General features: G+C 33.5%; 1 protein-coding gene across 1 annotated transcript in view; it reads left to right on the top strand.

The window, feature by feature from the left end:
- The window catches only part of LOC18033478 (receptor-like protein EIX2), a 14,443-nt gene extending 2,131 nt beyond the window's left edge, over positions 1-12,312 (top strand). Inside the window, exon 4 of the mRNA XM_006421079.2 lies at positions 9,490-12,312. Coding sequence (XP_006421142.2) covers positions 9,490-12,312 — 2,823 coding nt within the window. The remainder of the gene's footprint in view (positions 1-9,489) is intronic.
- The last annotated feature ends 2,981 nt before the right edge of the window (positions 12,313-15,293 follow it).

Raw genomic sequence — 15,293 nt, 5'->3', positions numbered from 1 at the left:
AATCTCTAACTATTAAATAATTTAAAAACAAGCTCTTTAAATTTAAGATAATAGAAGCATTAAGTAGAGAAAGATATTAGGTTGATTTAGGCAATAAACACACAAGCTCGGATTATTTAACTTAGGTTATGTTCTCCAATCGAAATCACTGATTCCAACCTACTACTAATGATTAAAATATCAAGACAATTATGGATCAAGAATTTTAATCTAGCAATAGAATTTATTCAAGTTCTATCTAATTGGCCACTCAAATAAGACAAGAATAAAATCATAAACATTAATTATAGAAGAACATAAACAATCTCAATTAAATAAATTGAATGATAGAAATTAAAAAATTCAATTGCATAGCATATTTAGGGTTTTGAATTCACCCTCAACCAAATAAAAAATCTATTCTAACATAATTAAATTGAGAATAAAAGAGTTAATAAAACTAGACATAGAGACTAATTCAAACGGCTGTCTCCTCTATTTTTTCTCTTCTCCTTTGCGGCTGCAAATTGTTTTTGTATGTGTGGCTGCCGATCCTCCAATTCTCCTCTAATTCTGCCGCAAGTCTAGCTTTTATAGTAGCTTTTATTGTGCGCCTTAAATCCTCACATGGAAAGGATTAAAAACAAAAGCCAAGCCGCCACTTTTTGTTCATGCATGCACATAACTTGTACAATTAATTGGCCAATGAATATTGTTAAAGCCAAAGCCCATCACGTGCTTGCCATTTAAAGCCATGCCAAAATATTTGCTTCCTCAATTAATCACAATATATGTTTCCCACGTGATTGCATGCATGTTGATTAATCAAATTAAATCTTTCTTTCCTGATCTCTTGTGCACTTTTGTTTCTCGATCTTCAATTCTTTCAATGAAATTTCTTTCCTGAATGCTCTGATTTAATTTCTCTTTAATCCCAAAATATATCTAAAATAAAAAAATAAAAAAACTAAGATAAAAATTAACACAATAAAATATAATTTTAACAAAATAACTAAATTAAAAATTAACTGAAATAACTAGAATATTTAAGATCAAAACAAGAAAAAGATGGAGAAATTAATAGCAAAATATATGAAAAATATGCACTTATCAGAAGACTAAGAGTGCGTTTGGGAGTGAGGTACTGAAACTTTTAAACTGCAGCTACTGTGAAGTAAAAGCTATAGATGTGGAGTAGAAGCTGATGATATTTGATAAAGATGCTGTAACTTTTAAGCTGCAGAAGCTGATAGTGTTTGGTAAATATATGTGTCTAGTATTTTCAATTTTAATTTCACAATTTTTATATATATATAATTTTATAAAAATCTCGGGACCCATATTATTCAGTTAAGACACTGTGAGACAATTTTGAATTTAATAAGAAACAAATAGTTTTGAAAATGTTTTTGGTATTGGATCCTCCTAAAAATTTTATTGGAGATACCCATGGATGTCGAGAATAGATCTATGTAATTTTGTGTCATTTTGATTATTAGATTAAGAGTTAAAATTCAGAGAATCAGACTTCTACGGGTATGAATTAGAAAATTAAGTTCTTGGAATAAGTTATTAATAGTTATTTCTTGTATTTGTTTAAAGTATTGGAGGTGTTTGAGACTGTTAGAGGCTTAGAGGTGTGTTTAAATCATTGCTTTTATCAAGATAAGTAACTCTATTCCTAATGTACTTGATATCTAATGTACTAGATATATATGATAATTTTGATATTTCAATATTATTACAAGTACGTGTGTTTTCTTAGTTCTTCATAACAAAAATAATTGATGTGAGTGTTTTTAAATTTGAAAATTATGCCATTTTTATGGTTTTAACAAAATATTATAAATGCCTTTAAATGTGCAATTTATTTTGCTAGATAATTATATTTTTGAAATTATCTATAAAATGTTAGAATGGAAATTGTTCTGCAAGCCTAATCATTGTTATGATCATTTATGAATCTAATATGAATATTATGTTCACGTATTCGATTTAAATTATCTATGAAAAATTATGCGGGAGCCACCTTTTGAGACTGTATGGGGGCCATATCTCGAGGACTAAAGTGCCACGTACATTATAAAGTACCACGTGTAATTTGCTACAAAGGAAAAATAAATTTAAATAATTTGGTTCATTGTCCGTAGTCATTTTGATTCCGTTATATACTTACACACACACACACACACACAAACACAGAGTATTGAGTTTCTATTCAGATTGTGTCTATGATATTCTGATTCTCATTCTATTCCAACCTGGTCATCGAGAGTATAAGTGACACTATGTGACATGAGCTAATCTTTTGTGTCCTGTATTTATATATTATATGATTTGTTTCTATGATTAATTATGATTTCGATATTCTGGATCATTTATGAATTTGTCCTTATGTTATTATATCTCATTGTAAAATTTACGTTTTTTTATTGTGATATATATATTGGTAAACAAGGCTTGCAATACTTTTGGTATTGGATATCCCTGGGGTGTTGGGAACGGTTTTACTTGCCGAATTGATAGCTCACTTCTCGTCATTACTTTTTGCAGATTGAGTGACTTGTTGAGAGATGTGCTTATCTTTGGAGTTAGAGATTAATTTACTTTTGCTAGTTGAATAAAAGAAGGACGAATTTCTAGTTCTTTAAGCTTGTTAGTCTTCTCAACTTGTAATTGGAGAATTTTGAAACTTTTGTTACATTTATGATTTGGGAGAGAAATGTCAAGTATTTGACTTGTGGATTTGTTGATTTGTTTAATAAAAATTGAGATATTTCAGGTTGAGATTTTGTGTAAGGATTTCAATATGTAAGTAATCTCCTACTATCACATGCTCCACACGTGTTAAATTTGGAGTGTTACAACTGTTAAGCTTTGCATATCCAAATTGATTAAGTTGAAAATTAGGGTAAGATGATAGGATTCTAGGGTTTTACTTAGAGAATTCAAGAGAGAAAAGATGAGGAATTTAAGAATTTAGAGGGGAGAGAGAAGAATTAACAGGGGTTAGAATTAATTTTATTATTGCTTGCTTAAAAACATAATGAGAACCACTTACTTATAGTGGCTCAACACATTCCTAATTCTAATCTAATTAGAACTATTAGAGTGCAATTTATGCACTAGTTTTGCATTATTTACTTCCCTTAATATCGATGTTTTGCATTTAATAATAATGTTTTACTTGTGTTTTACTTTTGTAGGTGCAATTCTATTGATTGGTGATAAAATTGAGCTAAAAGATGATGTTTAAGGAGGATTGTTCTCTTGGAGAAATTATGAGCGTCAGAAGAACTTTGTTGATAAGGCGTGGGCGCGTGCTGTCAACTGCGGACCTGCAGTTTTTAGTTTAACGTGTTTTGTATTTTTGGTTATTTTTGTAATTACGAATTTAATATTTCAGATATTAATATTTTATTTTAAATAGAATTCTAAAAGAGAAGAGAGAGAGAGTATTTAAGGGAGGAATCTATTGTGAAAAAGAGGGGATTTTTGGATTGGAGAAAAAGAAAGAAACCCTAGATCTAATTTTTCTCTTCTCTCTATGAGGAACTAAACCCATTTTTCTGGTTGAAGGATAATGAAGCTTTGATTCATCACTACTGTGAGATCTTTCTTGTGCTTTAATTGTTTTATTGCTTTTTGGGTATTTGTTTATTCTCTGAATTAGTTTCATGATTATGTTTGTTAATTAGGTAATTGGCCACTATTTAATTATCAACTTAATCTATTGTCAATTAAAGGATTCATCGTATGAAGAATTTAATGCTTGTGACAAATAACATAGCAGAGAGTTGTGTTGTGAGAATAAACAATCTAATTTAAATGAATCATCATATGTGTTGATTAGGATTTGGGTCTCTCTGGTTTTTCAGGCTGTCAATTGATTAAATTCTATGATCGTATCTAGGGTTGTCTATTGATTAGGGAAATAACCAACGGTCATACCTTGGTTATCGACTAGTTAAGGAGAGATTGGCTATTAGAGGGTCTCAGTAGCTATAACCGGTCTATTCATGAGTAATAATAATCTATATTTGAATCAATGATCAGTAGTCGAATCAAGCTGAGTTAATTCCTTCAACCAGAGCTTTCTCCAATTTGAATTACAACTTTAATTTGCATTCTTGTTATTTTAATTTGATTTTTATTATTGTCAACAATTCCCCTATTTTACGTTTTACGTTTCAAAAGGATTTAAATAATTACCGATCTCTGTGGACACGACCCTGCTCAATCACTATACACAATTTATTTAGAATAGGAATTTATTTTTGTTGGCTTCGACACCCATCAAGAACCTTAAATTATAATTATAGTAAGAAAACCTAATCCTAATAGGAAAGAAAAAATAAACCACTTGGGTTCTGTAGAGATTTGATTGAACTGCTAATCTTATAAAACCAAAACTCTGCCCATGATCTTTGACTAAGATCAACAGAAGTTGCACACAAGCAATAAAATTGAACCAGAATCTATTCAATATCCTCTCAACAGACTTAACCACTCAAGAACAGAAATTAAACAACAGAAAAGAATGAATCAGAAACAAAATCACAGAGAGAGCAAGAGATAACGTGGTCCAATCTTTTTCAAGACTTACATTCCCGAGTGAAAACATCAGAGATTGTTTTTTTGATCGATTCAACGAAGAAACTACAAGTACTCAGAATTAAGGATACAGAGCTTAAGAATTAGTTTTCTCTCTCCAAGATTCTCTCTCGAATACTCTCGAATCAATCCCGCAAGTGAGGTGCAAAACCAGCTTTATATTACAGGGGGATAACAGAACAATGAACCCAGATAGCACGGCCCTCTTCCACGTGTCCAAGACCGTTAAACCGAACTGGGATGCACTTAAGTGACCACGTGACTTAGCACGCGCAATTTCTTGAATCAGTTATGAGTAAAACGCAAGCTGTAACGTCGTTTACAGTTAGTAATCACGAGCTCCCTCACGTGACTTTATAACGGATTTAACCGATAGCCCAATACGCTGCCGTTTGCACTGGTTTCTATTTGAATTCATCAACTCTACAGGTTCTAATAGATTCTAATATGATTTTGTTTCAAAATGAAGATTGAAGATCATCCACGGCGGCAGTAGGAGATTTAAGTTGGATGACTTCTGGTGTTGACAGTCTTTTTGCTTTTATTTCCAGAATTTATTTCCTTCTTTGCAAGTTGTGTTCTCTCAAGACTCGCAGCTCCGCCAAATTCTGGCGTGAAGGCTTATCACCTTCCTCTTTAATGCAGGTTTGCAGCCCACATCAGTCGCCAGTTGGAGTCAAATGAAAAATTTAGGGTCGTTTAATTAGTCTTGTGGTGATTTAATAAGAATGCAGTGAAGAATTAAGAGATATTCAAGTGCCTGCAATTGTGTTGGTTTCCCATCTCTGCAATTGTGCCAGAGGGATAGTCCAAATTCTTGTTGCGTTCTCTCAACTCTCAATTCTCATGATATTAGTTATAGCTTCGTAAAGAACATTTGGCAACCTCAGATGGAGGAATCTGAAACAGAGATGGCGTCATTGCCCTATGATTGAGGCTTGAATTAACTCTTTCCCAGCATGTTTCTTTGATTCATGAGGATGTACATTCTCTTTTTTTTTCATAATACATTAATTAAAAGTTATACAAATGGAAGAAGGAAGCAAGTAAAGTAAATCAAACATTGAACATGACAAGGTACAAGAAGCAGGCGAGTCTCAGGTATCAAGCTTTCCTAGGCGACAACCAAGTTCAACAAAGCAAAGGTGAAGCAAGGCAAACAAGAATTCAAGCCGCACGTCATAGATCACGAAAGTGAAGACTCACCAAGCTTCAACACAGTGAACAAATCAAGGCTGCTTATTCTGTATTTGATGGCTCTCTCTGTGATTTTTTTATTCTGCTTTCATTTAATTATTTTGTTAATTCCTTTGTTTCTTGATTAAATATCAAACAGTTAAGTGAGGTCCTGGAGGATCATGATCGGTCATCTAACACTCTCAAACACGAGTTCTTGATCTAACTTCCACAAACCTGCGAAGTATTTTGACTTTAGTTAGCAAATGAAAACAAGGGTTTTAACATCAAAGGAAATGGTACCAAGGAAGATGGCCAATTCGGGAATTAAGATCACAAAGCAAGCAGAGGAGCTCTGTCGTTGGTCCCTGCAGTATGCAAGTGATTTTGATCCTAATCTCTCAACTTCACATCTATTATTGCTGGCCTATCTTCTTCCGACACAGAGAGACATTTCAAGGCAAGTTCTACAAGAATTTGCAATTGCTTCGATTTTCCTTGACCCGGTTGAATTCCAACGACAATGGGGTCTATTATCTCAACAAACCTATTATTATCAATATGTTTCTTGACCCAATCCTTAAATAAAGTTTCATCAAGACAACATTGAAAATCATATATCTTCTTGCCAGTCAAAAGCTCAAGCAGCAAGGCAGCAAAGCTATTATTTTTCTCTGAATGCTCCATGAGAATGGTATTTATGTTATGATTCAACCTAAACCTGATAAGATATTGTCTGTTTTAAGCCTTAACAAGACCACATGGTTTTGTTTCAAGGACACCAATACATCCCGAAACTCATCTTATCAATAAAAGTGTGGATTACCTCTTATAAACTCAACATCTTTCTTGTACTTCGTCAATGTGAGATTTGCCTAGGCTGTTACAATTTAAGTGCCATAAATCCAAATTTGGCGATTGTGTGAAGTACTCTTATGCGTATTTTAACATCAGAAACAAAAATTGGTGACAAGGAGGTATTACATGCATTATCATTAAATTAATATACGCACTAATCTCAAAGTATGTGTTATATACATGTTCTTAATGTGGCTCACATTCATGAGTTTGAGATGAATTAAGACTCATGAGTTTGAGATGAATTAAGACTACTCACATTTTTTTGATTAGATAATGATAAAGAGTAGTTGCTCCATATTTCTAAAAAATTAAGATGAGGATAATTTCTCATTTTCTTGATGGAGGGAAGTGAATGAAGTCCATTAAATAGACTAAGGGTCCTTAGCCTAACCTAGATACGACTTTCCATGAGAATTACCAATTGAATTAAAGGCTATATAGAGGAATAGACTAGAAAATTCTAACCATTTTTTAAATTAACTTAAATAATAATGACTGGAGGTAGAGGTACGTAATTTATTTAAGTTTATAATCTAAACTATATTTGGAAAAATACTCTTTTCATCTCTAAGGTTTGATGCAATAGCCTGTTTCATCCTTACTATTTAAATAATATCCTATTTCATTCCTATTTTTTAAGCAATAGCCTGAAACACCCTTTCATTAGCTTATTCTTAACTTAACTTCAACATGGTCGAAATAAATAAATAAATGATCAATTAGTATTGTTATTCTACCAAACGTAATTACAGACTCCTTTGTTTACTTAAAAAAAATACACACTAAATACATAACAAAATACATTTAAAAATATTGCAGAATAAAATATATAATGCATTGGAATTTTTTTTTATCTTTTAGCTTATTCTTGACCTTAATAAAAACAATGATTCTTGATGAAAATTATTATTATTATTATTATTATTATTATTTTGTTGACTTTTATTAAAAAAAAGAATTTAATGAACACACATATGTGTGTGTGTGTGTGTGTGTGTGTGTGTGTTGCATATTCTTTAGTTTCATTAAGTTATACTTAAATTTTAAATTTTAAATTTATGCAAAAAAAGTCAAATGTTATTCAATTATTCTTGAGATATTTATTTTAAAAAGCTTTATATATTTATTTAACTAAAAATCCTATTTTGCTCTCAATGAATTATAGAGTAAACTATTATAAATTCACGGAAGGGTATTTTGAGCTATTATTTGAAAAATAAGGATGAAACGAGTTATTTTTTAAAAAATAAGGATGAAATGGGCTATTGTACTAAACCCTATAAATGAAAAGAGCCTTTTCCCAATATATTTCTATATATATTATTAATATTTTTATTAAGCTAACACAAGGATGATGTAAAGCATATGTACGTGCCTCTAGACAGCAAATTCAGAGAAGCATTATTGCAAAGTCAACAGTTAACCGTTCAAAGTCAGCGGGACAATTACGTTTGGCCCTTGCTTGGAAATTTCTAATTTCAATGGCAACAAAGTCAGGGGAAAATTAATTGTTCAAAATCAATATACAAACATGGTGGCCCTTGCTAAGAAGATAACATGCACGATAAGGATAAACAATTACCCTAATCTTTCTTTTGTGGACGTGTTAATAAAATAAAGACAGATTGTGAAAGAGGACGTATCTATAGATGGCTGATTCAGAACTTAATTAAGATCATTGATTAAATTTATTTTTAATTGAGACAGAGCCTCTCATGTTGGCGTTAATATGTAGACAAGTATGAATCTGATGCGTAATAGTACTTTTGCAATTTTGTTTAATTAATTCTTAAGTTGAAATATAAAACAAGTCTTCCCCAATCAACCACGAAGAATTAATACTCATTTAGTTTTTTAATCGGAAATTTAAAATTAGTCCGAATTTGGTCGAAGTGTTAATTGATGGTTTGAATACAAATGTCTATATATGATTTGTTTTTTTTAATATCTAAATATAATTGACATTACATTTGTTTTTATAAATAAAAAAAATCTTAAATACAGTTATTTAACATTTATATCCTTGTAAGTTAAAATGAATAAAGGGCTTAAGTTTTATAGTTTAGCAAATAAGTATATTTAATAGAGATGTTTTGAGATATAATATTTACTTCTTCGTGCCTTTTCTTATTTATATAAAAGTCATAAAAATTTACTCTTTTTTTTAAATTCAAATGTAAATGTTTAAAAATCATATATAAATTAAAAAAACAAACGAGCAATTTTAAAAAAATTTGAAATAAAAAAAATTCAAATTTTAGACTTTTAACCAATAAGCCTCCATTTCACCTTGGTAAAGAGAGTAGTTGGCTACCATGAAATTTCTGATCCCTGTCCAGTATGGGCGTGTCATGAATTAAGCCAAGCATTTTAATTTTTGCCTTAAAAAAATTTCCATTCTCTGCTCTAGAAAATTGAAAAAAAAAAAAAAGTAAAACATAGTTCACGTTGGTATTATTATTATAGTAGCATCATAAACATCTCAATCGTAAACCAACACCAGTTTTATTTTGTGTGTTTACCATTTTTCCACGGCAATGTTACATGGATGTTGATTGTACGACTTTCTTTATCCATGCCTTGCATTGTTGTGTGTTTGGGATTCGTCGGAGACTTTTCTTGGCATTAATCATCTCTCAAATTTTCATATCCTAACACATAATCAACGCGCGGACTGAAGACTTTTCTTGGCTTCAATAATTGATGCAGATTATACACAACAGTATAAATTGGCATGGAGTCCAGGAGTTTCGATATAACAATATATCCTCAAAGCTAATGATAATTATAATGTCATCCAAATTGTTCCTTCTATTTGAAAATATAGCTCTGTTTTCTGTGTTGTTTTTTCAATTGAAGCCCACAATTGCTGATTCTAACAAAAAAACGATAAAGTGCATTGATGAGGAGAGAGAAGCGCTTCGCACTTTTAAACAGAGCTTGGTGGATGAACATGGCGTTCTGTCTTCCTGGGGAAGACAAGATGACAAAATTGACTGCTGTAAATGGAGAGGAGTCCGCTGTAGCAACACAACAGGCCATATCAAGGTGCTTAATCTTCGAACATCCGACAAGGAAAACGCTCAGAGGAAGGTCTTGAAAGGTACAATTAGTCCTGCTTTGCTTGAATTGCATGATATAAGACATTTGGACCTTAGTAACAATCACTTCAGTGCAAGCCCAGTTCCTAAGTTCCTTGGTTCGCTCAGCAAATTGAGGTACCTCAATCTCTCTTGTGGCACACCTTCAGAATTCCCTCGTAAATTGCGGGACCTTTCAGGATTGGAATATCTCAACCTAGAAAACTCTAGTTTATTTAGTGTGGGAAGCTTAGATTGGCTTTCTCGTCTTTATTCTTTAAGACACCTTGACCTGAGTTACATTAATCTCACTAAATCTAGTGATTGGTTTCAAGTAGTTGCCAAGCTCCATTCCCTAAAAACATTAGTCCTACGCTCGTGTGCTCTTCCACCTATCAATCCATCGTTTATTTGGCACTTCAATTTGAGTACGTCTATTGAGAACCTTGATCTTTCTGACAACAATCTCCCTTCTTCTTCAGTATACCCTTGGCTTTTCAATCTTAGTAGGAATATTCTTTATCTTGACCTTGGCTCTAATTCATTACGAGGTTCAATTCCAGAGGCTTTTCAACACATGGTTTCTCTTAAAAGTCTTGATCTCTCTGATAGTGAACTTGAAGGTGGGATTCCAAAATTCTTTGGAAACATGTGTAGCTTACAAAAGTTAGACTTGCCTCAAAACAAACTCAGTGGACAATTCTCGCAGGTAATTCAACATCTGTCTGGTGGATGCGTGGTGAATTCACTAGAGCGGCTATATTTAAGTTATAATGACTTCACGGGGCCAGTACCTCATCTTGGAGGATTTTCATCACTGGAAGCACTGATGCTTGGCGTTAATCGTTTAAATGGAACAATAGACAAAAGCCTCAGCCAGTTGTCGAAGCTCAAGTCTCTGTCACTACGTATGAATTCTTTCACAGGTGTTATCTCTGAAACTTTTTTTCCCAATATGTCCAACTTGCAGATGTTTGACTTGAAAGAGAACTCTTTGACTTTGAAATTGAGCCATGATTGGGTTCCTCCTTTTCAACTGAAATGGTTAAGTCTTGCCTCTTGCAAGATGGGACCTCATTTTCCAAAATGGCTTCAAACTCAGAATCAGCTTGTACTTCTTGACATCTCCAATGTTGGAATCTCAGACAGTATTCCTGATTGGTTCTGGGATTTGTCCAGTGAACTCTCTTACTTAAATCTCTCTAACAATCATATCAAGGGTAAACTTCCTGATTTGTCTTTAAGGTTTGATGGTACTCGTAGTGGTGGTACTAGTATAGACATCAATTCAAACCACTTTGAGGGCCCAATTCCACCACTTCCTTCAAATTCGCTGTTCTTAAATCTCTCTAAAAATAAGTTCTCAGGATCAGTTTCTTTCTTATGTTCTATTAGTGAAAACACTTGGAACTTTTTAGATCTCTCAAGTAACTTATTGTCTGGAGGGCTTCCCGATTGTTGGTTGCACTTTGATAGCCTATTCGTTCTTAACTTGGCAAATAATAGATTCTCAGGACAAATACCGGATTCGATGGGTTTCCTAAATAACATTCGGACACTGAATTTACACAACAATAGGTTAGCCGGGGAATTGCCTTCATCTTTAAGGAATTGCTCCCAACTGAGAGTTTTGGATCTCGGGAAGAACGCATTTTTTGGTGAGATACCAACGTGGATAGGGGAAAGTCTACAAAATTTGATTGTTCTTAGCCTAAAATCTAATAACTTTCATGGAAATATAGCTTATCAATTGTGCCATCTGGGATTTAATCAAATCTTGGATCTTTCTTTAAACATTATATCGGGAAATATACCAAAGTGTTTCAATAATTTTTCAGCCATGACCTATGAAAGATGTTCCAATCCTACCATTGGGTTCGCCAAATCTTTCTTAGTTCTCCCTGGAATTGGATATTACTATAAATATTTGGTCAATTTACTGTTGACTTGGAAAGGAAGTGAAAATGAGTACAAAAGTACTTTGGGACTTGTAAGGTGCCTTGACCTTTCGAGTAACAAATTAGATGGAGCAATTCCTGAAGAGATTATGGATCTTGTGGGGTTGATTGCCTTAAACCTTTCAAGAAACAATTTAACCGGACCAATCACTCCGAAGATTGGTGAGTTAACATCATTGGATTTCCTGGATTTGTCTAGAAATCTGTTTTCTGGAAGTATTCCATCTAGCCTCTCTCAGTTAAGTGGTCTTGGCGTCTTGGACTTGTCGTACAACAACTTGTCAGGAAAAATCCCATTAGGCACTCAGCTCCAGAGCTTCAATGCTTCAGTGTACGCTGGAAATCTTGAACTTTGTGGCCTTCCACTTGCAAATATGTGTCCGGATGAAGAATCAACTCCAACTCCAGGCACAGACGATGATTCAGACACTCTAGAAGATGAGGACGATCAGTTTCTAACTCTCGAATTTTACGTGAGCTCGATTCTTGGTTTCTTTGTTGGATTCTGGGGAGTCTGCGGAACTTTAATGCTGAATAGGTCGTGGAGACATGGTTACTTCAACTTCCTGACTGGTATGAAAGATTGGGTCTATGTGACAGCAGCTGTGAATATTGCCAAACTGCAAAGAAAGTTTAAGAACTAACTAAACGGTAATACTCCTTAACATTGGGTTTCAGTCATTGTTGTCAGCTCACGTGCTTTTAATTTCTTCATCCTTAAATTTTACTTTTTCTCTTAGCTTTTGTTCTGCCAACTAATTGTTCATCTTCCTTTTTTTTTTTTTTCATTCACCATCTTTTTGGCAGGGTATCTCTGGGATGACATCTTGCCATTATTATTCAGAGTGGTCATTTGATATTTGGAATCTTTCTGAAAATTAACTCATATGATGCACATTGTATTATTGAGTATATGCTTAAAGAAACTTGTATGTGGTTCTCCTTAGACCATCGTCGATCTATGCGTTTATATACTCTGGTTAGAGTTCAATTATGCTATTAATCCATTACAGCAATAAAGGCAGTCAAATTCTGCTCTGCTATTGATCAATGTTTGCTCTTTTTTCCTTTTCATTGGGTGAATAAATAATAAAAGACAAATCGAATCTTTCTATTTAAAGAGTTGTTGACTAATAAAACTACTAAATGGATGATAAAATTAATTAATTAATTAATTAAACTAGAATAATCTTATTGACAAAGTAGGTGGTAGGTTCGTACGATTCCGGATCATTGGTACTAAAATGTGAAGGAAGAGATCGAACTTTACAAGAATTTGTTCTTACTGTATTCGAACTGGTAATTGATTAAATTTGATTAAATTTCTATGATGGTGACATATAATGACTTAAATATTATTTTCAGAGAATATCACACACGACTTTTCTATCCTAATTTTTATCAATTTTCCGAACGTATCATCACATACCATCACGTTCAAGACCCAGCCGACTCTATAACTAAGGTGTTACTAACGCACATTAATATTACATTATTACATCGCATTTTCACTGCCATGGCCAATTTCAGCGTTTCTCATCATTACTCTCTATTTTGGCAAGTATGGTAGGAATCTTTAAAACAACGTACAAGAATCAAGGGGCACACAAGCAATAAAATTGAACCAGAATCTACTCAATATCCTCTCCAGTCTCAACAGACATAACCACTCAAGAACATAAATTAAACAACATAAAAGAATGAATCAGAAACAAAATCAGAGAGAGAGCAAGACATAACGTGGTTCAATCTTTTTTTGAGTCCGCACTCTGTTATGAGTAAAACGCAAGCTTTCATGTCGTTTTACATTAAGTAATCACGAGCTCCCTCACGTGACTTCATAACGGAATTAACCGATAGCCAATACGCTGCCGTTTGCTCTGGTTTATATTTGAATTCATTAACTCTACAGGTTCTAATAGATTCTAATATGATTTTGTTTCAAAATCAAGATTGAAGATCATCCACGGCAGTAGGAGATTTAAGTTGGATGACTTATGGTGTTGACAGTCTTTTTTTTCTTTTATTTCCAGAATTTATTTCCTCCTTTGCAAGTTGTGTTCTCTCAAGACTCACAGCTCTGCCAAATTCTGGCGTGAAGGCTTATCACCTTCCTCTTTAATGCAGCTTTGCAGCCCACATCAGTAGCCAGTTGGAGTCAAATGAAAAATTTAGGGTCGTGTAATTAGTCTCATGCATCCACAAATTTGATAACTTTTAACTCAAAATGGGTATAAACTTATGGTGATTTAATAAGAATGCAGTGAAGAATTAAGAGATATTCAAGTGCCTGCAATTGGGTTGGTTTCCCATATCCCAACCAATCCAACATTTCAGGATAAGGCTTTTCGTTTAAATTAATAGCACAACGTGCCAGAGGGATAGTCCAAATTATTGTTGCGTTCTCTCAACTCTCAATTCTCATGATATTAGTTATTGCTTCGTAAAGAACATTTGGCAACCTCAGATGGAGGAATCTGAAACAGAGATGGCGTCATTGCCCTATGATTGAGGCTTTGAATTAACTCTTTCCCAGCATGTTTCTTTGATTCATGAGGATATGCATTCTCTTTTTTTTTCATAATACATTAATTAAAAATTATACAAATGGAAGAAGGAAGCAAGTAAAGTAAATCAAACATTGAACATGACAAGGTACAAAAGGCAAGCGAGTCTCAGGTATCAAGCTTTCCTAGGCGACAATCAAGTTCAACAAAGCAAAGGTGAAGCAAGGCAAACAAGAATTCAACCCGCACGTCATAGACTCACCAAGCTTCAACACAGTGAACAAATCAAGGCTGCTTACCAGCATTTGTTGTACAAGCAAACTTCTCAGTTTTATGTCACAACAGATGGTATCTCGTGTTCTTGAGCAGAGAAGATAGAATAATATTTACCATTAGAATCTGCTATCAACTCTGTTAAATGTTGTTGCTCCATGAGCTGTGTCTTCATTTTCGCCATGCTTTAAATTTTCTTAAAATCTAACTCATTTTGAAAAAAAAAGAAACCCATTTCAATAAGACCAGTTTATATAAATGCATAAAGAAGCCAAGCCAGATTTGGCTGGCGAGTGGTGAATTGTGTGATCTAATTGTGATCGTATAGAAAGCCATTAAGTTTACGATTTGGTTAATTATGTACCGTATAACAAGGTCTTTATAATTTCAACTTGTTCGTGAATAATCAACAAAGCTATTGCTCTGTTCTTCAAGAGGACTTGGGCCATATCTTAGGCTGAACCTCAACTACTCTGTATTTGATTACTCTCTGTGATTTGTTGATTCTGTTTTCATTTGATTACTCTGTTAATTCCTTTGATTCTTGATCAAATATCAAACAGTTAAGTGAGGTCCTGGAGGATCATGATCGGTCATCTAACACTCTCAAACACGAGTTCTTGATCTAACTTCCACAAACCTACGAAGTATTTTGACTTTAGTTGGCAAATGAAAACAAGGGTTTTAACATCAAAGGAAATGGTACCAAGGAAGATGGCCAATTCGGGAATTAAGATCACAAAGGAAGCAGAGGAGCTCTGTCTTTGTTCCCTGCTGTATGCAAGTGATTTTGATCCTAATCTCTCAACTTCGCATCTATTATTGCTGGCCTATCTTCTTCCGAC

This window comes from Citrus clementina, unplaced genomic scaffold (genome assembly GCF_000493195.1).
Source record: "Citrus clementina cultivar Clemenules unplaced genomic scaffold, Citrus_clementina_v1.0 scaffold_9, whole genome shotgun sequence".
Taxonomy (NCBI): Eukaryota; Viridiplantae; Streptophyta; class Magnoliopsida; order Sapindales; family Rutaceae; genus Citrus; species Citrus x clementina.
This window is presented reverse-complemented; position numbering and strand designations above follow the sequence as displayed.